The 21,638-nt window shown below is 44.6% G+C and overlaps 1 protein-coding gene across 1 annotated transcript in view; it reads right to left on the bottom strand.

Annotated features, from left to right (window-relative positions):
• Positions 1 to 4,154: 4,154 nt before the first annotated feature.
• Positions 4,155 to 21,638, bottom strand: part of LOC137504658 (vomeronasal type-2 receptor 26-like) — a 63,457-nt gene continuing 45,973 nt past the window's right edge. Inside the window, exons 4-5 of the mRNA XM_068233242.1 lie at positions 9,960 to 10,083; positions 4,155 to 5,068 (exon numbers count right to left, since the gene is read on the bottom strand). Of these exons, the coding sequence (XP_068089343.1) occupies positions 4,155 to 5,068; positions 9,960 to 10,083 (1,038 nt within the window). The remainder of the gene's footprint in view (positions 5,069 to 9,959; positions 10,084 to 21,638) is intronic.

Raw genomic sequence — 21,638 nt, 5'->3', positions numbered from 1 at the left:
TCATAATTCACCTATTGATTTTCAAAGGGAATATTGAAACTGCTGCCATTCTTTCACTGTTAATGGCAGAGGCCTCAAACTTGCTACAGTCGATCATTAAGTGACTGGGGCTAAAATTCACTAAAGAGGTGGAGCCACAAACAGCCAATCAGATTTCTTTGCTGGATAAACTGCTTCCATTCACACAAATTTTATGGCAGGAACCTGAAAGCTCACAAACTTGGTCATTGAGTGACTGTGTGTCAAGGTCACAAAAGCTGGGTGAAGTCACAAACAGATTTCCCTGGGAAAATGTAAACTGCAGCCCTTCTTTCACTGTTAATGGCAGGGTTCTCAAAGTTTGCACATGTGGTCACTGGGTGACTGGGATAAATATTCAAAAAAGTGGGTGGAGCCTACAAACACCAATCAAAATTCACCTATTGATTTTCAAGGGGAATATTTAAATTGCTGCCATTCTTGCACTGTAAATGGCATAAGCCTCAAACCTGGTACAGTTGGTCACTGGGTGACTGGGGTTAAAACTCAGAAAGGACTTGTAGCCACAAACAGGCAATCAGATTTGATTAATTTTAATGGGAATATACAAATTATTGGTGCCAAGGACCCCAAAGCTCATAAACTTGGTAATTGAGTGAGTGTATGTCAAGGTTAGAAATTGTGGGCATCGCAAACAAGTACATTTTTTACATGGGAAAATATAATCTGCATCTATTCTTACACTGTTAGGCTACTTGCACACCAAGATGTTGCGTTAGGTGCTACGTTAAGGTCGCATAACGTGCACCTAACACAACGTATGGTGTTGCAAGTGAGGACGGTAGAGTGAGCCGCGTTAGGCGGCTCGATTCCTATAATGTCTCCCAGAGTGGCGCTGATTGGCCAGCGGGACCACGTGATGCAGAGTAGTGTTGGGCGAACACCTGGATGTTCGGGTCGAACAGGCCGAACATGGGCCAGATGTTCGGCATGTTCGGCCCGAACGCCGAACTCAATGGAAGTCAATGGGACCCCCGAACATGCCCATTTTGAGGGCCCTATGGGGTCGCAGGCATAAGGGGGGAGCATGCCCCGATCGCGGGGGGGGGTCGGAAATTCCCCCCACCCCCTCCGCTAGCGCTCCCCCCTCTGCCCGCTTCCCCATAAAAAAAGTTTAAGGCAAGTTAAATAGTACTTGGTGGCTGGCACTGGCAGTGGAGTGAGGAGGAGGAGGAGTCCGAGTAGCAGAGTGACGCGTTGAGGCCGGGCAGCGGGCGGTTCAGCGGTAGTACCCTTGTGGTACTTCCGCCCTTTCTCTGACCTCACGTCCTCTACGTGATGACGCATACGAGGGTACGCGTGACGCGTACCCTCGTATGCAGAGGACGTGAGGTCAGAGAAAGGGCGGAAGTACCACAAGGGTACTACCGCTGAACCGCCCGCTGCCCGGCCTCAACGCGTCACTCTGCTACTCGGACTCCTCCTCCTCCTCACTCCACTGCCAGTGCCAGCCACCAAGTACTATTTAACTTGCCTTAAACTTTTGTATGGGGAAGCGGGCAGAGGGGGGAGCGCTAGCGGAGGGGGTGGGGGGAATTTCCGACCCCCCCCCCCGCGATCGGGGCATGCTCCCCCCTTATGCCTGCGACCCAATAGGGGGGCTGTATTGCGGCATGTTCGGGCGAACAGGGCCCTGTTCGACCGAACAGGGGCCCTGTTCGGCCCTGTTCGGCGGCCATTCAGTAATTCGGGGCGAACCCGAACTTAAAAGGCCGAACACCATCAGGTGTTCGGCCGAACTCGAACATCACCCGAACAGGGTGATGTTCTGCAGAACCCGAACAGTGGCGAACACTGTTCGCCCAACGCTAATGCGGAGCGAGACACTCTGCATCACGTGGTCCCGCCGGCCAATCAGCGGCCGCCAGTGCAGTGAATATTAAGTAGCCATGTGTGCAGCTACTGTAGCTGGCTCTCCCCGCCTCCTCTCCGCCCCCCACTGCGCATGTACAAACAGTCTAACGCAGCTATAGCCGCTGTAACGCCGTAGCATGCTGCATGTCATGATCGCTGCTGCAGCAGGTATTGCTGGAAGTAGTAGTGCTGCAGCTCAGGTAGTTCTGATATCTTTCCATGCAAGCTGCATAGCTTTGTCTGCCTTTCCCTGCTGTCAGCTTGTGACTGATTATCATTCACCTGTGTGGGAATCTGCATGTCTGCTCCCATTGGATGACCTCAGTATAAAGATCTGCTTCCTGCAGGACTCCTCGGGTTTTCATAGCTTCAGTTTAAGCCTGTCTTGCTGTCGCTTCAGCCCCCGATCGTGTTTCTTGTTCTAAAGATACTTTGCTGGTTTTGCATCATATATTGGTTCATTGCCTATATATATGCATACCAGCACGTTTATTATTTTCCTTGTATTCGTGTTACGTTGATACATCAGTGACGCTGATATATACGTACACGAACTGTTTGTATCCAGTGTTCGGCTAGTCAGTTCTGGCGCGTTGATCACCCGTGCTGAGCTAGTTATCCTGTTCCTGGTCCTGTTTGTGGATTGCGTTCATCTCTGCGAGAAGATAACGAATCCTTCTGAATCCTGTCCTGTTACCGTTTGTGGATTGCGTTCATCTCTGCAAAGAGATAGCGAATCCTTCTGAGTCCTGTTCCCTGTATCGTTCCAGTCCTAAGTCAGTGTTCCTGCTTATGTCATATATCGGTTCATTGCCGATATATACATATGTTAGTCAGCCGTTACAAATAGTTTCATTGATAGCTGTAATTGTAATACGCTAGGAAAACATACTTATTGTATTTTTGTCTGTGTTACGTTCATCTATCTTGATCCTGCTATTTCCTGACTATCCTGTCCTGTCTTTGTGAGGCACGCCATCGCTGCAAACTCATTGGCTGCCTCATTCCAGTCTGTCTTGTTGTGGACGCTTGCTGTCACTAAGTAGCGGCTAGCTAGCAAGCGTTCATTCTGTCTACCTGTCCTGATCTCCTCAGTTCTGGTTTATGCGCTCAGCGCTACCTTGCGCTGAGACGTTATCGCAAAAGTATTGTTTGTGGCTGTCGGATCTGCACCGGCTCTGTGCGCCACAATCTCCTTTTGGAGTCAGTCCTCCCCTCCACTATACTAGGGATAGCCTGTTTCCTTGTGCTAGTGTGTGTACCTCCTCCACGTCAGCTCATGCGTTGCATGCTGACTGTGGAGAATACACCACCAAGCCTTAAACTGCACTTTCCGGAGAACGTGCAGCGTTACATGTAACGCAACGTGGGCTGTGTGAACAGCCCACTTGTGTTACATTGCTGTGCGTTGGGGGAACGTTACAGGCGCACTAACGTGCGCCTGTAACGTCTTAGTGTGTAAGCAGCCTTAATGGCAGGGTTCTCAAACTTGACACAGTTGGCCACTGGGTGACTAGGATAAATATTCAGAAATGTGGGTGGAGCCTACAACAGCCAATCAAAATTCACCTATTGATTTTCAAGGGGAATATTTGCATAGCTTTCTGAAAAGGGGACGGGTCACAAGCAGCCAATCAGATTTGTTTCATTTCAATGGGAAAATACAAATGATTGATGCCAAGGACCCCAAAGCTCACAAACTTAATCATTAAGTGATTGTATGTTAGGGTTAGAAAAAGTGGGCAGAACCAACAGCAGCCAAATACATGCCCGGGCAATGCCGGGTTATCAGCTAGTTACATTATAATCGTATTGTGTTTGCCATGCCATGTTATCTGTTGCAAGACACCGCAATGTGTCAGAGGAAAAGTAGTCTAAGATGGGTGACCGAGGTTGCCAGGCTCTCCCACTTATCCCTGCATGCTGAACCAGAATATTATGGGATAGCTTTCTAAGTTTCCTGAATTCCCACTAATAATTGATTTTGTGTGTGTGTGTGTGTGTGTGTGTGTGTGTGTGTGTGTGTGTGTGTGTGTGTGTGTGTGTGTGTGTGTGTGTGTGTGTGTGTGTGTGTGTGTGTGTGTGTGTGTGTGTGTGAGGGGGGAGGGGGTGTGAGGGGTCATACCGATATAGCCAAAAACATAAATGAGTTCCGTGTAAAACACATGTTTAAAGCAAATCCTTTATTTTTATTTTTTGGGGATTTATGTAAAATACCTACTGTAAACTAATTGAAAGCATGCTATGCAATATAAGACAATTCATTTCTTAGATAATGTTCTTCTGATCATTACACCAGTCTTAGTGTTCAGCTCTGGTCTCATCAGGATGATGTAACATTTGGGAATAAAGATGCAGCCCAGGAGTCCAACACTGGAGGCCAAGATGGAGAAGACCTCCACAGCTACCATGTATTTTCCTTTGGTGCTGAGATAGGCTGGGATGAAGGCAATCCAAACACTGCAGAAGACCAGCATGCTGAACGTGATGTACTGAGCTTCATTGAAGGCATCTGGAAGTTTCCTGGCGAAAATTGCCACAATAAAGCTTATCATAGCCAGAGATCCCATGTAGCCAATCACAATGAAGAAAATGGTGACAGAACCCTCATTACATTGTAATATAATCTTACCAACCTCCACCTGCATGTTATATTCTGGGAATGGGGGGAAGAAGATCAGCCAGAAGACACAGTTCACAAATTGCCCAAAAGATCCAAGGATCACAAAAGAAGTGGATAAATATTTTCCTACTAGGTTACTCATTCTTCTGTTTGGTTTGATAGTGTAAAAAGCTAAGAGAACAGTGATTGTTTTGGATAAAATGGAAGAGAGTGCCAATGTAAACATATTTCCAAAGACCACTTGTCGGAGGAGACAAGACATCTTGGTAGGCTGTCCGATGAACAGCAGAGGACACAGAAAGGAGAAGTTCATCGAGATGAGGAGTATGAAGCTGAGGTTCCGGTTATTGGCTTTTACAATAGCAGTGTCTCTGTACATGATGAATATTGCTAACACAAAACCTGTTAAAAAACAGAAGAAGAGACTAAACACAAGAAAAGATATGGCTAGTCCTTCTCTGTAAGAAAGGAACTCAACTGGTCTTGGAATGCAGGTGTCTTTCATTTCATTGGACCACTGATCATCTCGGCATTTCATACATTTTTCCACATCTGTGTAGAAGAAATATTCATTGTGTAGTTCCTTAAAGTGAACCTGAGATCTTAATAAGCAGTTTATTTATAATTACCTGGGGCTTCCTCCAGCCCCATGAGGTGCGTGGGATCCCTCACCAATTTCTGCAGCTACTACATTCTTTAGTTATCCCCACCAGTAATCTGGCCTGTTGCAGCCAGTCGTGCTCTTTTGCACATGTACTGTCTGTGACGGTTGGGTTCACCAGCAGAACCACGCCATCTGCACAATCATACAAAAATATGCACAAAATATGATCTAGAGTAACCCTTTAAAGGGACTCCGAGCAGTGCAGAAACTATAGAAAGATGCATATCATTTTAAAGCTCTCTTTCTCCTCTTTTCAATGATATATAAACCGCCACCCTACACCTTTTAGTTTTCGCTATTTTTGTGATTGAAATTGCCGCGGCCGCAATTTCGATCGTGAAAATAGAGAAAACTAAAAGGCGTAGGAGTCGTCAGAAAGAGGAGAAAGAGAGCTTTATAATGATATCCATCTTTCCATAGTTACATTGTATTACACAGGGCGACTTTTTCTGTTGAATGGAGCTGCTGACTTTGAGAAAAAGTCACCCTGTGTAATACAATGCAACTATGGAAAGATGGATATAATTTTAAAGCACTCTTTCTCCTCTTTCCGACGACCCCTAAATCGTTGCCCTACGCCTTTTAGTTTTCTCTATTTTCGCTATCTAAATTGCGGACACTGCGATTTCAATCGCGAAAATAGCGAAAACTAAAAGGCGTAGGGTGGCGGTTTATATATCATTCTAAAGAGGAGAAATAGAGCTTTAAAATGATATGCATTTCCATAGTTTTTGCACTGCTCGGAGTCCCTTTAAATTCCTTAGCCTGCATTTAGAAAAATTCAGTTCTCTTCCATCTCACCACCCCTGCACTGAGGGATGTGGGTGTTTGTTATGCTTCCTGAGAGCCCCAATAAAATCCTAAAACCAGAGCCATTCACATAGCTCAAGAATCAGATATACTTCAAAGGTTTTGAAAAGAAGATACATGGACAAGAAATTATTCTGCATGTCTAAGCCATCCACACATTAGAGGAAATGGTGTGGTGTGTATTCGGCCTAGCTAGGTTTCCTTAACTACTTTAAGAACTCCTCACGTCAATGGTCGTGACTGCGGCGGCAACCCCAGGACCGCCTAATGCCAATTGGCGTCAAGTCCTGGGGCTGCATTTTGCAGGAGATCGCGCGCAGGCTGCGTGCGCATCTCCTGCTAGGGGGGCGCAGCTCCACCCCGCCTTCAGTCTCCGAGTGGCAATCGCCGCTCGGGAGACTGTTAGACGGCAAAACCGCCGTCTAATCATGTACAGCGCTGCGATCAGCAGCACCGCTGTACTGGGGACAGCCGTGTGACACGGCTGTCCCTTCCATGGTGCGTGTCAGGAGTGATTAGCTGTCATAGGCTGAAGCCTATGACAGCCGATCACAAGGATTGGCTGGTGGGGGGAGGGAGGGCGGGGATACAAATAAAATAAATAAATAAATAGACAAAAACATTCAAAAAGCAGGATATAAATATTTACATAAAAAAATAGACATCTGGGGGGCAATCAGACCCCACCAACAGAGAGCTCTGTTGGTGGGGGGAAAGGGGGGGGGTCACTTGTGTGCTGTGTGCAGCCTTAAGGCAGCAGTGGCCATTTTAACAATAATTAGCCTGGTCTTTAGGGGGGTTTACCACTGTGGTCATCAAGTGGTTAAATCATGATGGCAGAGTCACTGGTTCCTACTTCAAAGGTGATACTAGCTATGCCTGGACAAAAAGACCGGGTCGTAAAATCATTAGGACCCATTCACATTCCTGCACGTAGCCTGATCAGAGTAGAGACATGACTTTTAATTCACCTTGGAATGAAAGAATAGTCATTCAGACATTTTACTAAATTAATCAATGATCCGTAGATGGCAAGCATATTAAAATGATCAGAGATGCCTCCAACCTGAGCTGGAGGTATCTGGTCCACAAAGCGTTGATCTGCCACCTTCTATGGCTGAGATATCGACTCCCTAGTCAGGGAAGATGTCACTCCAAGCGAGTTTGATATTGATTGGTTTAGCGCATGATGACGGAATGTAAAATGTTGGTCTTTATATGATATGTCAGATATCCGCTGAGTTATGGCATAATTGGAGAAAATGCCAATTCGGTCCCTCAGACAATAGGGGCGGATTTCAGCAGCCTGAGGTCAGATTGCTAAGGGTGGGGAAACTTCTCTTGTTACCATCCACACCCTCTGGCAGAGAGAGGGTTAAAAACTGACTGGACACTCAGGCTGGGAGAGAGTCCTGCTGCAGCCATCCTGTACCATCACGGATCGGCTTGTTATCCATGGACTTCTATCCATTCCACACAACTTTCCATAACTGGACTTCATATCTTCTGTTGGACTTATTAACGCAAAGGACACGGTAACTTGACAAATTGCTCAGACTATAAATAGCTATTTTCCCATTTAATCCTTAGCAGAAAAAGGCTGGCACCACCCAAAGTAGAAAAGTAAAAATTAGCTCTTTATTAATCAGTCATTAAAATGACAGCATGGTCAAAAGTAGGCTCTAGCGGCGACAGCCCGCTGTTTCGAGCTGCTATAGCTCTTTTTCAAGCCGTTCAGCCCATGATGGCTGATTAATAAAGAGCTAATTTTTACTTTTCTACTTTGGGTGGTGCCAGCCTTTTTCTGCTTACGATTTCTGAGGATTCTGACGATTTCTGAGGATTCTGAGGATACAGGAACCCAAGGCTTGGGCACACATCAGTTCCTTCCTATGGATGAGTGCTCCTCTAATTTCTACTTTTGACCCATTTAATCCTTATTATTTCTGTATCAATTTGTTTCTATTGCTATATTTAGTTCTGCATTATTTCTTTAAATAAATGATTAAAAATCGTTCGTCTAAGTGCTGTTCTGAAAAATCTCTGCAACAAGGATTCACATCTCCAAAGAGAGATGTTACCATAACAGTGTTGATATTAATATTGTTATTTTTCTATCTTTAGAAAGGTTGTGTATTAACCCTTTTTTCCTACAGGATTTAGCTAGAGTTAGACTTAGCGCATCCGTACGCTTCATTGCGGATTGGTGGCAGCCACCTAGCCTCTATATGAGAGCACAGATTGTATTGATTGAATATATAATCAACCAATCCAAAAGGTTACTTTGCCTGCAGTGCTGACTGCCTTCAGGATTCTCTCAGGGTCTGGGGCTTTATGGTAAACTGCAGCAAAGGGAACAGGAATTGGTGGGTGACTGCGCATACGTCACACTGTCCAGCCACGTGAATGCCCCATCACTCTCCTTTGCATGGGAGCATTCTGTGCCTGCACAGAAACCTCCCGATGTGGGAGCGCGATGGGGCAGGGGGCGGAGAGGAGAGCCCATGCACCTCATGGAGCTGGAGGACGGCCCAGGTAAGTATAAATACACTACTTATCAAGATCAAGTTTCCTTTAAAGCATATTCTGTTATAGTAATCGCTAATCTACAGTATACTACTATTAAAGTTGGTCTTTTCCTGATAAGTGGATTGGGTTAGGTCAAGGCTAGCCTTTGATATAATATATGCAACAGAGTCATGGATTGAGAGGAAGAAGATGATCAAAAGTAAAGGGGAGGAAGACAGCAACTGCCTTCAAACATTTTACTCGATCATTTGTTCCATACCTCAGGAGAAACAGTTGAATTTTTCAGCTGAAACCATTATCTGGAAAAATTGAACCTACAAACATTGTACTCTTTGATTATACAGTGGAACCTTGGTTTGCGAGCAAAATTAGTTTCAGAAAGTTTCTTGTAATCCAAAGTAGTGACGAGTACAAATTTTGCATAGACGTCATTTTGCATTAAAATTCACAATTCCAATGCAAAATTTGGGGAAAAATTGTAATTAATGTAATCTGTAATTTTAATCATTTGTAATTTTGCGTACATTTTTGCGTAATTACGTGCCAAATTTTGTGGATAATCGCACAGCCCCCATACATGCTATTGCCACTATTCTACATATGTTAAAGGGAACATTAACTCAAAAAAACCCACGAGTTTCACTTACCTGGGGCATCCACCAGCCCCTCCGCAGCCATCCTGTGCCCTCACAGTTACTCATGGCTCCTCCGGTCCCCCGCTGCCAGCTATTTTTGTTTTTGCCGACTGAGAGTCGGCCGACCGCCATGCGTACCTTTTTACGCATTCCCGCTGGTGCAGGAAGCTATTGCGGACATTAACAAGTACATTTTTATGCGTTACAGGTGCAATGTGTACATTTTTACAACGCGTAAAAATGTACTTGTTAATGTCCGCGATAGCTTTCTGCACCAGCGGGAATGTGTAAAAATGTATGGCCGATTCCCAGTCGGCAAAAACGAAACAAGCTGGCAGTGAGGGACCGGAAAAGCCGATCAAAATTCACCTTTTGATTTTCAAGGGGAATATTTAAATTGCTGCCATTCTTGCACTGTAAATGGGAAAAGCCTCAAACCTGGTACAGTTGGGCAATGGATGACTGGGGCTCACATTTAGAAAAGGGGGCGGGGCCACAAATAGTCAATCAGATTTGTTTCATTTTAATGGGTTAATACAAATTATTGATGCCAAGGACCCCAAAGCTCACAAACTCGGTCAATGAGTGTTTGTGTGTTAGGGTTAAAAAAAAGTGGGCGGAGCCAACAGCAGCCAAATACATACCGGGGCAATGCCGGGTCATCAGCTAGTTTGAAATACTTTTAGAAAGTTCTCATAAATAGACCCCAGTTGCCCATTAGGAAAAAAGAGCCGTTCCTGAAGCCTACTCCCCTTTAGTTTTGACTGACTGATAATTTCCAGACATTCAAGCAGATGCTCCTCACCTGTCTGGTTGGAGATCTCGCCCTCTGCACAGGGCACACAGTAGTAGCAACACTTCTGTTGTCCTTCTTGGGGGACCTTTCTGTATCCGGGGAAGCAGCTGGGACAGCACACAGAAGACGGGATCTGTGAAAAAATAGATCCAAACATTTGTAAAGAGATAGTCATGATAGAGAGCCAACTCGATATAAATATCTATTTTTTTTTTATTATTATTCACTTGGACTTGAAAAATGTGACTCCTACTAGAAAAAGCCAGCATTGGGAAAAAAAGGGTGCAAAAACTGGACACTGGGCAGTAACCAGTAGTAGAATACTCGTAACATTAACCAACATTCTACTATTTACAGTGGTAATATCCGTTAGTAACATATCAGTAAATATTACCAATATTTTAGTACAGCTAAACTTAACCCTACTCTAACACAGAACCCTCCCTCCTCCAATGCCTAACCGTAGCCACGCCCGACGCCTAATCTTAAACCACCTCCCATGACTAACTTTAACCACCCCCTTCCTGATGCCTCAACCTTTAAACCCCCTTCTTAATGCCTAACCTTAAAGTGATCCTCCGGACTAAAAATCTACTCAGCAGAACTGAAAAGGCTTGGTGTTTCTTTAACAGTTTCACAGCATCAGAACTTTGTTTTTCTTACCAAAGCATCATTTTTAGCTGCATTTTTAGCTAAGCTCCACCCATCAAAGAAAAAAAGCCCGGGCTTTTTTCCCTAATGCTGTGCAGAGCATGATGGGATTTCCTATGTTGTTGTTCACGTTGCCTAGCAACTGGGAGGGGTGATCAGCACAACGGACAGTTGGAACTGTGTCTCATGCTCCCTGCCACCTCCTTTCAACCAAAAAGATGGCTGCCATCATGAAATCAAACATTTGCCTGTTCTTTTAAAACAGTGTGGGTAAGAGATTATATTACCTATCTATTTTAATTAACATAACTAACGTAACTTAATGACAGTATATTTGTTTAGGCTGGAGTTCCTCTTTAACCACTTAAGCCCAACTGGACGAGATTTCTCGTCCAGTTGGGCTGTGCGCACTCCCGCGGGTCGCGCGCGCGGGCCCCCCCGTGCGCGCCCCCGCTGCTGGCCGCTAGCCCACCGATCAGTGAAAGGGATTATAAATCCCTTTCGCTGATCTGACCCCCCCGGAGAAAAGCCGACAGCGTCTCTTCAGACGCTGCGGCTTTTCTGAGCTCTGGTCTCCTTTCTTCTGCCTGGGAGCGAGATCGATCGCTTCCAGGACTTTTTGATTCTGGCCATCTTGTGGCCAAATAGCAAATTACACCTACAAAAAAAAAGTTTTAAGAATTAACCTATAAATATATTAAAAAAAACCCTGTTTACCTCCCACACCAAAAAATACCCACATACAAGTTTAAATTAAAAAAAAAAAAAAAAATTACAATAAAAAAAAACAAAAAAAAAACATAAATAGTTACCTAAGGGTCTGAACTTTTTAAATATTCATGTCAAAGGAGTATATCAATATGATTTAATAAATTATGGGCTTCTAAACAGTGATGGACGCAAAACGGAAAAAATGCACCTTTATTTCCAAATAAAATATTGTCGCCATACATTGTGATAGGGACATAATTTTAACGGTGAAATACCCGGGGCATATGGGCAAATACAATACATGAGTTTTAATTATGGAGGCATGTATTATTTTAAAACTATAATGGCTGAAAACTGAGAAATAATGAATTTTTTCCATTTTTTTCTTATTCTTCCTGTTAAAATGCATTTACAGTAAAGTGGCTCTTAGCAAAATATACCACCCACAGAAAGCCTAATTGGTGGCGGAAAAAACAAGATATAGATCAATTAATTGTGATGAGTAGTGATAAAGTTATTGGCAAATGAATGGGGGGTGAAAGTTGCTCGGATGTAAAAAAAATTCAACCCTTCGGGCTTAAGTGGTTAATCACTAGCCCCCCCCCCTCCCTCCCCAAAAAATGGCAAATGTGGAAACTTAAAATGTTTGCAAATGCAAATGCCCCAGTGCCCACTATTTATTGGGTGGTTCTGGCACCCAAATTTCCTATGGCGGTGCCCATGGAGCCACTGGAGCCGACATTTCCTACTTCCCTGCCCTGACTCTCCATCTCCATCTCCATTTTTAATATCATCATTCATCTCATCATTATTATTCCCATCTTATTTAGTGCCAACAACTTTCAAGGCATTGTACAAAGTACCAAATAGACAATAGTGGAGACTATAGATACATAAACATGCACAGTACAATCAATCCAACAACACTACCACAAAATACATAGACACATCATGGGTGATATATAAAAAAGCAAGCATACATATACAGTACATACTCTTTTGATAGAATAAATATAGCAGAATAGATTCATGTGCGTTACACCAGCAACGCGCATCACAACACGTGCTATGTAACTGACATAAGTACACTATAACATTGTCATGCGCAAAGTAATTTTTCCCCTATAAAGGAGATGAAAGAGGAGAACAGTAGCTAGGAGAGGACTGTGGGATCCATAATGAAAGTTGCATTATGGACTCTCTAGATTAGTGAAGGCTGTTCAATTAAAGTGGTTTTATACTCAAATTTAGTATAAAAACCTGAACTCAGAACGACCTCTCTGCTCTATAAGATACACAACAGCATAATAGTACTCACCCTCTCTAAGGAGGTGCCGCAACTCTACTAGGCAGTACTCTCTGGATCCAGACAGTGAGAGAGTCCGTACCAGCTATGACAATAAATACTGTACTCTAGAAAAGCTAATTCAGTATTTGAAATGGTAGAAACTTCCACAAGCTAATTCAGTAGTTGAAATGGTAGAAACTTCCAAACATTCAGAGTTTAGGAGGACTACTTCTGTTTATCAAAGAAGATTAATCTCTGGTTACACATATACAGGTCCTTCTCAAAAAATTAGCATATTGTGATAACGTTTATTATTTTCTGTAATGTACTGATAAATATTAGACTTTCATATATTTTAGATTCATTACACTACAGCTGAAGTAGTTCAAGCCTTTTATTGTTTTAATATTGATGATTTTGGCATACAGCTCATGAAAACCCAAAATTCCTATCTCAAAAAAATAGCATATTTCATCTGACCAATAAATGAAAATTGTTTTTAATACAAAAAAAGTCAACCTTTAAATAATTATGTTCAGTTATGCACTCAATACTTGGTCGGAATCCTTTTGCAGAAATGACTGCTTCAATGCTTCAATGAGGCAAACAGCCTGTGGCACTGCTCAGGTGTTATGGAGGCCCAGGATGCTTCGATAGCAGCCTTAAAGAAAAACTGAACTGAAAATTAAAAGTCAAGATAAGCATACACAAGTCATACTTACCTTCCATGTAGTCTACTCCTCAGTGTCTTTCTCCTCTCCAGCGTCCTGTTTGTTCACTGTGATCGAGGCAATTTTCCGTCCTCCATTTTGAAAATGGCCATTACCCATAACAGCTTTCTGGTCAGCACACAGTTAAACTGTAACATCGCACACTTGAGCCATAGGGAAACATGGACATTACCTGGTACATCAGTTTTCCTCTAAGCTATAACTGACAGCAACTGATATTTTATTGACAGCAACTGATATATTTCAGATCTGACAAAATATTGTCAGAACTGGAAGGGATTATTGTCAGAAGAAAATGATGAGCTTCTGAAAGGAACTGATGGCAAGGCAACAATGTAATGTTCATTTGAAGTTACCTCAGGTGTTTATTTTAAATATTTTTACTCAGTACAGGTTCTCTTTAAGGTCATCCAGAGTGTTGGTTCTTGCGTCTCTCAACTTTCTCTTCACAATATCCCACAGATTCTTTATTGGGTTCAGGTCAGGAGAGTTGGCAGGCCAATTGAGCACAGTAATACCATGGTCAGTAAACCATTTACCAGTGGTTTTGGCACTGTGAGCAGGTGCCAGGTCGTGCTGAAAAAATTAAATCTTCATCTCCATAAAGCTTTTCCGCAGATGGAAGCATGAAGTGCTCCAAAATCTCCTGATAGCTAGCTGCATTGACCCTGCCCTTGATAAAACACAGTGGACCAACACCAGCAGCTGACATGGCACCCCAGACTATCACTGACTGTGGGTACTTGACACTGGACTTCAGGCATTTTGGCATTTCCCTCTCCCCAGTCTTCCTCCAGACTCTGGCACCTTGATTTCCGAATGACATGCAAAAGTTGCTTTCATCCGAAAAAAAAGTACTTTGGACCACTGAGCAACAGTCCAGTGCTGCTTCTCTGTAGCCCAGGTCAGGCGCTTCTGCCGCTGTTTCTGGTTCAAAAGTGGCTTGACCTGGGGAATGCGGCACCTGTAGCCCATTTCCTGCACACGCCTGTACACGGTGGCTCTGGATGTTTCTACTCCAGACTCAGTCCACTGCTTTCGCAGGTCCCCCAAGGTCTGGAATCGGTCCTTCTCCACAATCTTCCTCAGGGTCTGGTCACCTCTTCTCGTTGTGCAGCGTTTTCTGCCACACGTTTTCCTTCCCACAGACTTCCCACTGAGGTGCCTTGATACAGCACTCTGGGAACAGCCTATTTATTCAGAAATTTCTTTCTGTGTCTTACCCTCTTGCTTGAGGGTGTCAATGATGGCCTTCTGGACAGCAGTCAGGTTGGCAGTCTTACCCATGATTGCGGTTTTGAGTAATGAACCAGGCTGGGAGTTTTTAAAAGCCTCAGGAATCTTTTGTAGGTGTTTAGAGTTAATTAGTTGATTCAGATGATTAGGTTAATAGCTCGTTTAGAGAACCTTTTCATGATATGCTAATTTTTGAGATAGGAATTTGGGGTTTTCATGAGTTGTATGCCAAAATCATCAATATTAAAACAATAAAAGGCTTGAATTACTTCAGTTGTGTGTATTTGAATCTAAAATATATGAAAGTCTAATGTTTATCAGTACATTACAGAAAATAATGAACTTTATCAAAATATGCTAATTTTTTGAGAAGGACCTGTATATTAGCCTACATTTGTACGCAGCCATATTTTGCTTCTAGTTGTACATATTTTCTAGCTTGATTGGACTAGGCCACCAAACTGTACTTATAGCAATCCTTGCCACAACTGACTGAAAGCCGAGAGATATCTCTCTTTCTGTGCTAGGCAGTGAAAAGCGAAAATGCTGATATTCTTTTTTTGCATTCATTTGCATGAAAATAATATAAAATTCGACGTTCAGGCGACAAATTAATGCCATTGAAAATCAATTTAGAATTTCTTTGTGATTTGTTTGCATTTTTTTTTTAAATTTGTGCTAACATAAACTATTTTGCCGCTTTTCACAGAAAAATAAATTGTTTTTGCATTTTTCATGAATTTTCCGTTTTGCAAAAACACTTTGTATTTTTGCAAATATTTTCACGAAATTGAAAATAGCATTTTCAATGCAAAAATGACTTTGACAAAAATTCGCAAACAACACTGGCGCTAGGTAATTTAGTGGAATAGTAAAAGTATGTTCCCCTACTGATTAAGGTACCTAGTTTGTCCGTCTGGTGGTGTAATTACAGTGTGTCCCTAAATTACAAATTCTGCCGAGCACAGCTGAAGTCGTAATTAACATTATGGTCTATGGCATCACCCAAAGCAGGCGTTGCATGGCTCGGAGCGTGAGACCTGCTTTGACTTAAATATGCCACCAAGGGATCCCATTGGTCAAAAAGAAAAAGGAAAAAAAGAATGAATAAAAAGCCTTAGTGGAAATTCTAGCCTGAGTTCCTGGTCAGTGGTGGCATTGATTGCAGTGAGTATGAATGGTGGGGCCATGTTCTCCAGTGAAGGAAGAATATTGCAGAAGAAGCACAGAAGAACATGGGTGAGTTCCTGGTCAGTGGTGGCATTGAATGCAGTGAGTATGGATGGTGTGGCTGTGCTCTCCAGTGAAGGAAGAATATTGCAGAAGAAGCACAGAAGAACATGGGTGAGTTCCTGGTCAGTGGTGGCATTGATTGCAGTGAGTATGAATGGTGGGGCCATGTTCTCCAGTGAAGGAAGAATATTGCAGAAGAAGCACAGAAGAACATGGGTGAGTTCCTGGTCAGTGGTGGCATTGATTGCAGTGAGTATGAATGGTGGGGCCGTGTTCTCCAGTGAAGGAAGAATATTGCAGAAGAAGCACAGAAGAACATGGGTGAGTTCCTGGTCAGTGGTGGCATTGAATGCAGTGAGTATGAATGGTGTGGCTGTGCTCTCCAGTGAAGGAAGAATATTGCAGAAGAAGCACAGAAGAACATGGGTGAGTTCCTGGTCAGTGGTGGCATTGAATGCAGTGAGTATGAATGGTGTGGCTGTGCTCTCCAGTGAAGGAAGAATATTGCAGAAGAAGCACTTAGGTACATGGGTGAGTCCCTGGCCAGTGGTGGCTACATAGCCGCATCGCACTGGGGGTGTCCTGAAACACATGCACGTCAATGGAATAGTTTCCTGTTGTGCAAAGATCTGAGAATCTGCAGCATATTGAAGATTCTTGCAAGGCCTCATCCGCCCTCACCCACTTCCTATCTCCTCCAATTAGAGTTGGGCCAAACCTCCGATTTTAGGTTCGCGAACCGGGTTCGCGAACTTCCGCGGAAGGTTCGGTTCGCGTTAAAGTTCGCGAACCGCAATAGACTTCAATGGGGATGCGAACTTTGAAAAAAAAAAAATTATGCTGGCCACAAAAGTGATGGAAAAGATGTTTCAAGGGGTTAACACCTGGAGGGGGGCATGGCGGAGTGGGATACACGCCAAAAGTCCCCGGGAAAAATCTGGATTTGACGCAAAGCAGCGTTTTAAGGGCAGAAATCACATTGAATGCTAAATGACAGGCCTAAAGTGCTTTAAAACAACTTGCAGTGGCAGGTTCACTGAACAGAACAGGTATGCAGTAGCGGGTTCACTGAACAGGTATACAGTGGCGTGTTCACTGAACAGAACAGGTATACAGTGGCGGGTCCACTAAACAGAACAGGTATGCAGTGGCGGGTTCACAGAACAGGTATGCAGTGGCAGGTTCACTGAACACAACAGGTATGCAGTGGCGGGTTCACTGAACAGTACAGGTATACAGTGGCGGGTTCACAGAACAGGTATGCAGTGGCAGGTTCACTGAACAGAACAGGTATGCAGTGGCGGGTTCACTGAACAGGTATACAGTGGCGGGTTCACTGAACAGAACAGGTATACAGTGGCAGGTTCACTGAACACAACAGGTATACAGTGGCGGGTTCACTGAACAGTACAGGTATACAGTGGCGGGTTCACAGAACAGGTATACAGTGGCAGGTTCACTGAACACAACAGGTATGCAGTGGCGGGTTCACTGAACAGTACAGGTATACAGTGGCGGGTTCACAGAACAGGTATGCAGTGGCAGGTTCACTGAACAGAACAGGTATGCAGTGGCGGGTTCACTGAACAGTACAGGTATACAGTGGCGGGTTCACAGAACAGGTATGCAGTGGCAGGTTCACTGAACACAACAGGTATGCAGTGGCGGGTTCACTGGACAGAACCGGTATACAGTAGCGGCTCCACTGAACAGAACAGGTATGCAGTGGTGGGTTCACTGAACAGTACAGGTATACAGTGGCGGGTTCACTGAACAGAACAGGTATACAGTAGCGGGTCCACTGAACAGAACAGGTATGCAGTGGCGGGTTCACTGAACAGTACAGGTATACAGTGGCGGGTTCACAGAACAGGTATGCAGTGGCAGGTTCACTGAACAGAACAGGTATGCAGTGGCGGGTTCACTGAACAGGTATGCAGTGGCGGGTTCACTGAACAGGTATACAGTGGCGTGTTCACTGAACAGAACAGGTATACAGTGGCGGGTCCACTGAACAGAACAGGTATGCAGTGGCGGGTTCACAGAACAGGTATGCAGTGGCAGGTTCACTGAACACAACAGGTATGCAGTGGCGGGTTCACTGAACAGGTATACAGTGGCGGGTCCACTGAACAGAACAGGTATGCAGTGGCAGGTTCACTGAACACAACAGGTATGCAGTGGTGGGTTAACAGAACAGGTATGCAGTGGTGGGTTCACAGAACAGGTATGCAGTGGTGGGTTCCCAGAACAGGTATGCAGTGGCAGGTTCACTGAACAGGTATGCAGTGGTGGGTTCACAGAACAGGTATGCAGTGTTGGGTTCACTGAACAGGTATGCAGTGGTGGGTTCACAGTACAGGTATGCAGTGGTATGTTCACAGTACAGGTATGCAATGTTGGGTTCACAGAACAGGTGTGCAGTGTTGGGTTCACAGAACAGGTATGCAGTGTTGGGTTCACAGAACAGGTATGCAGTGGTGGGTTCACAGTACAGGTATGCAGTGGTGGGTTCACAGAACAGGTATGCAGTGTTGGGTTCACAGAACAGGTATGCAGCCAGGAACAAGCTAAGCCTAACTAATCTTTCCCTATGAGAGACAGTCTGCAGAAGCTCGCCCTACTCTCACTAATGCAGGCACACGAGTGACCGTAATGGCCGCCGCTGCCTGCCTTATATAAGGGGGGTGGGGCTCCAGGGGCTAGTGTAGCCTAATTGGCTACACTGGGCTTGCTGACTGTGATGTAGAGGGTCAAAGTTGACCCTCCATGTGCATTATGGGGCGAACCGAACTTCCGCAAAGGTTCGCCTGCGGGACGCGAACGCGAACCACGGAAGTTCGCATGGAACCGTTCGCAGGCGAACCGTTCGGCCCAACTCTACCTCCAATACACTTCTGCATCGAAAGATGCGGAAGTGACGCGGCCAGCAGTGGAGGTGGTGCGAAGCGGCGAGGTAGCCACATTCGCATCACTATCCAAGTAGAAACAAGCCCTTACCCTGTTTTACTGCAGGATAACACAACGGCAATGCAAGTGTATGGAGCCTTGTATACTTACCGCGTTGTGTTGCGCCAGAAGTTTTCAAATTGCCATTGAGCTTACACAAAGTCTGCATCACGCTGCTGTGCATGCGCGTCATGGTGCACTGCACTCCCATCGCTACGGTACGACTCGCATGCATCTCAGAGATGAGTACGTCACTTTAGCGGGGGGAAGGGAGGTGGTGATATGCATATGACCCTGCCGGCGCACTCTACAGCAGGGTTGTATTTTTTGCAGTGGGATGCGGCAGGAGCATAGTTTTCCCACCGCAACTCAAAAAATAAGTGTAATTCCGGCGGCAAATGGTGACGTCTCCTCTCTGGTCTCTGTTAGATTGCTGCCTGGAAATACTACCTGGCTAAATTTCGGATCCCAATGAATTTTTGTGTTGATACGCAGAAACTGGTGATCATCAGGAAGCTCACGAAAATATCCAACTCGTTGTTTTATTGTTTTATTATTTGGAAGAAGGATAAAATTCAGCAGATCTAACTGCGCCGGTACATTTCCTTTCTCATCAAAGTATATGAGGTCTCCACCGGTGGTGTTAAAATGAAGGTTTTTTAAATACAGATGAAGCTAGAGAGAGAAAAAAAACTGGCTGAATATAAAGGAGGCATAAATAAATAAATACGATATAAAAGGTATCTGTTCCACACACTATGGGCTTGATTCACTGTGCGGTGCTAACCTACTTAGCACGTCTAAAGTCTTTAGGCGCACTAACCAGGGTGCTAAATAGGTTAGCACCGGTTTTCTCAATCAGATCGTGCGCAAAGTCCTATGCACGTGCTAAGTCCCATAGGCTTTAATGGGCACTTCGCGCGGAGCGCCCTGCGCTCTGTGCAGTGCGCGTAAAGTTTTACGCACATAAAGTTTTGCGCGTGTAAAGTTTTGTGCGCAAAAATCTCGTTTAGACGTGCTAAGGGGGTTTTCACAGGCGTGCTAACAGTTAGCACCGCTTTGTGAATCAAGCCCTTTATCTCTTCAGTCTGTGCTTCCTTGGCTTGCTACTCTGTCTGCTTGTACAGCTACTGTGCACTTAACTGCTTTTGTGCCTGCACATAACCTTTCACTTATCCCCTTCTCTGCTTGCACACCTGTCATACATATTCCCTTCTCTGCTTGCACACCTGTCATACTTATCCCCTTCTCTGCTTGCATGCCTATCATATGTATCCCATTCTCTGCCTGCACACCTGTCATACTTATCCCCTTCTCTGCTTGCACGCCTATCATATGTATCCCATTCTCTGCCTGCACACCTGTCACACTTATCCCCTTCTCTGCTTGCACGCCTATCATATGTATCCCATTCTCTGCCTGCACACCTGTCAGACTTCTGCCCATCTCTGCATGCACGCCTATCATATGTATCCCATTCTCTGCCTGCACACCTGTCATACTTATCCCCTTCTCTGCTTGCACGCCTATCATATGTATCCCATTCTCTGCCTGCACACCTGTCACACTTATCCCCTTCTCTGCTTGCACGCCTATCATATGTATCCCATTCTCTGCCTGCACACCTGTCAGACTTCTGCCCATCTCTGCATGCACGCCTATCATATGTATCCCATTCTCTGCCTGCACACCTGTCAGACTTCTGCCCATCTCTGCATGCACACCTGTCATACGAATCCCCTTCTCTGCCCTGCACACCTGTCGTATGTATCCCCTTCAGCAAAATTCAGGTGAGAGGGTTCGTTTGGACATAATCGTAGACTATATTACCAGCAGGGGGCACAACGTGCAGGTATACCCTCTCATCTTTTATTTACTATGGTTTGGCCTGCATGTCCCCTCACACTTATCCTCCTCTTGGCCTGCATATCCCATCACACTTAGCCTCCTCTTGGCTTGCACATACCCTCACACTTATCCTCCTCTTGGCCTGCATATACCCTCACACTTATCCTCCTCTTGGCCTGCATATACCCTCACACTTATCCTCCTCTTGGCCTGCATATACCCTCACACTTATCCTCCTCTTGGCCTACACATACCCTCACACTTATCCTCCTCTTGGCCTACATATCCCCTCACACTTATATTCCTCTTGGCCTGCACATACCCTCACACTTATCCTCCTCTTGGCCTGTACATACCCTCACACTTATCCTCCTCTTGGCCTGCACATACCCTCACACTTATCCTCCTCTTGGCCTACACATACCCTCACACTTATCCTCCTCTTGGCCTACATATCCCCTCACACTTACAGTGGTGTGAAAAACTATTTTCCCCCTTGCTGATTTCTTATTCTTTTGCATGTTTGTCACACGTAAATGTTTCTACTGATTAAAAACCGTTAACTATTAGTCAAAGATAACATAATTGAACACAAAATGCAGTTTTAAATGATGGTTTTTATTATTTAGTGAGGAAAAAAAACTCCAAATCTACATGGCCCTGTGTGAAAAAGTGATTGCCCCCCTTGTTAAAAAATAACTTAACTGTGGTTTATCACACCTGAGTTCAATTGCTGTAGTCACCCCCAGGCCTGATTTCTGCCACACCTGTTTCACTCAAGAAATCACTTAAATAGGAGCTATCTGACACAGAGAAGTAGACCAAAAGCACCTCAAAAGCTAGACATCATGCCAAGATCCAAAGAAATTCAGGAACAAATGAGAACAAAAGTACTGTAATTGAGATCTATCAGTCTGGTAAAGGTTATAAAACCAATTCTAAAGCTTTGGGACTCCAGCGAACCACAGTGAGAGCCATTATCCACAAATGGCAAAAACATGGAACAGTGATGAACCTTCCCAGGAGTGGCCGGCCGACCAA

The sequence above is a fragment of the Hyperolius riggenbachi genome, chromosome 4 (assembly GCF_040937935.1).
Source record: "Hyperolius riggenbachi isolate aHypRig1 chromosome 4, aHypRig1.pri, whole genome shotgun sequence".
In the NCBI taxonomy this organism is placed as follows: domain Eukaryota; kingdom Metazoa; phylum Chordata; class Amphibia; order Anura; family Hyperoliidae; genus Hyperolius; species Hyperolius riggenbachi.
The sequence above is the reverse complement of the archived record's forward strand: the minus strand, read 5'-3'. Positions and strand labels throughout refer to the sequence as shown.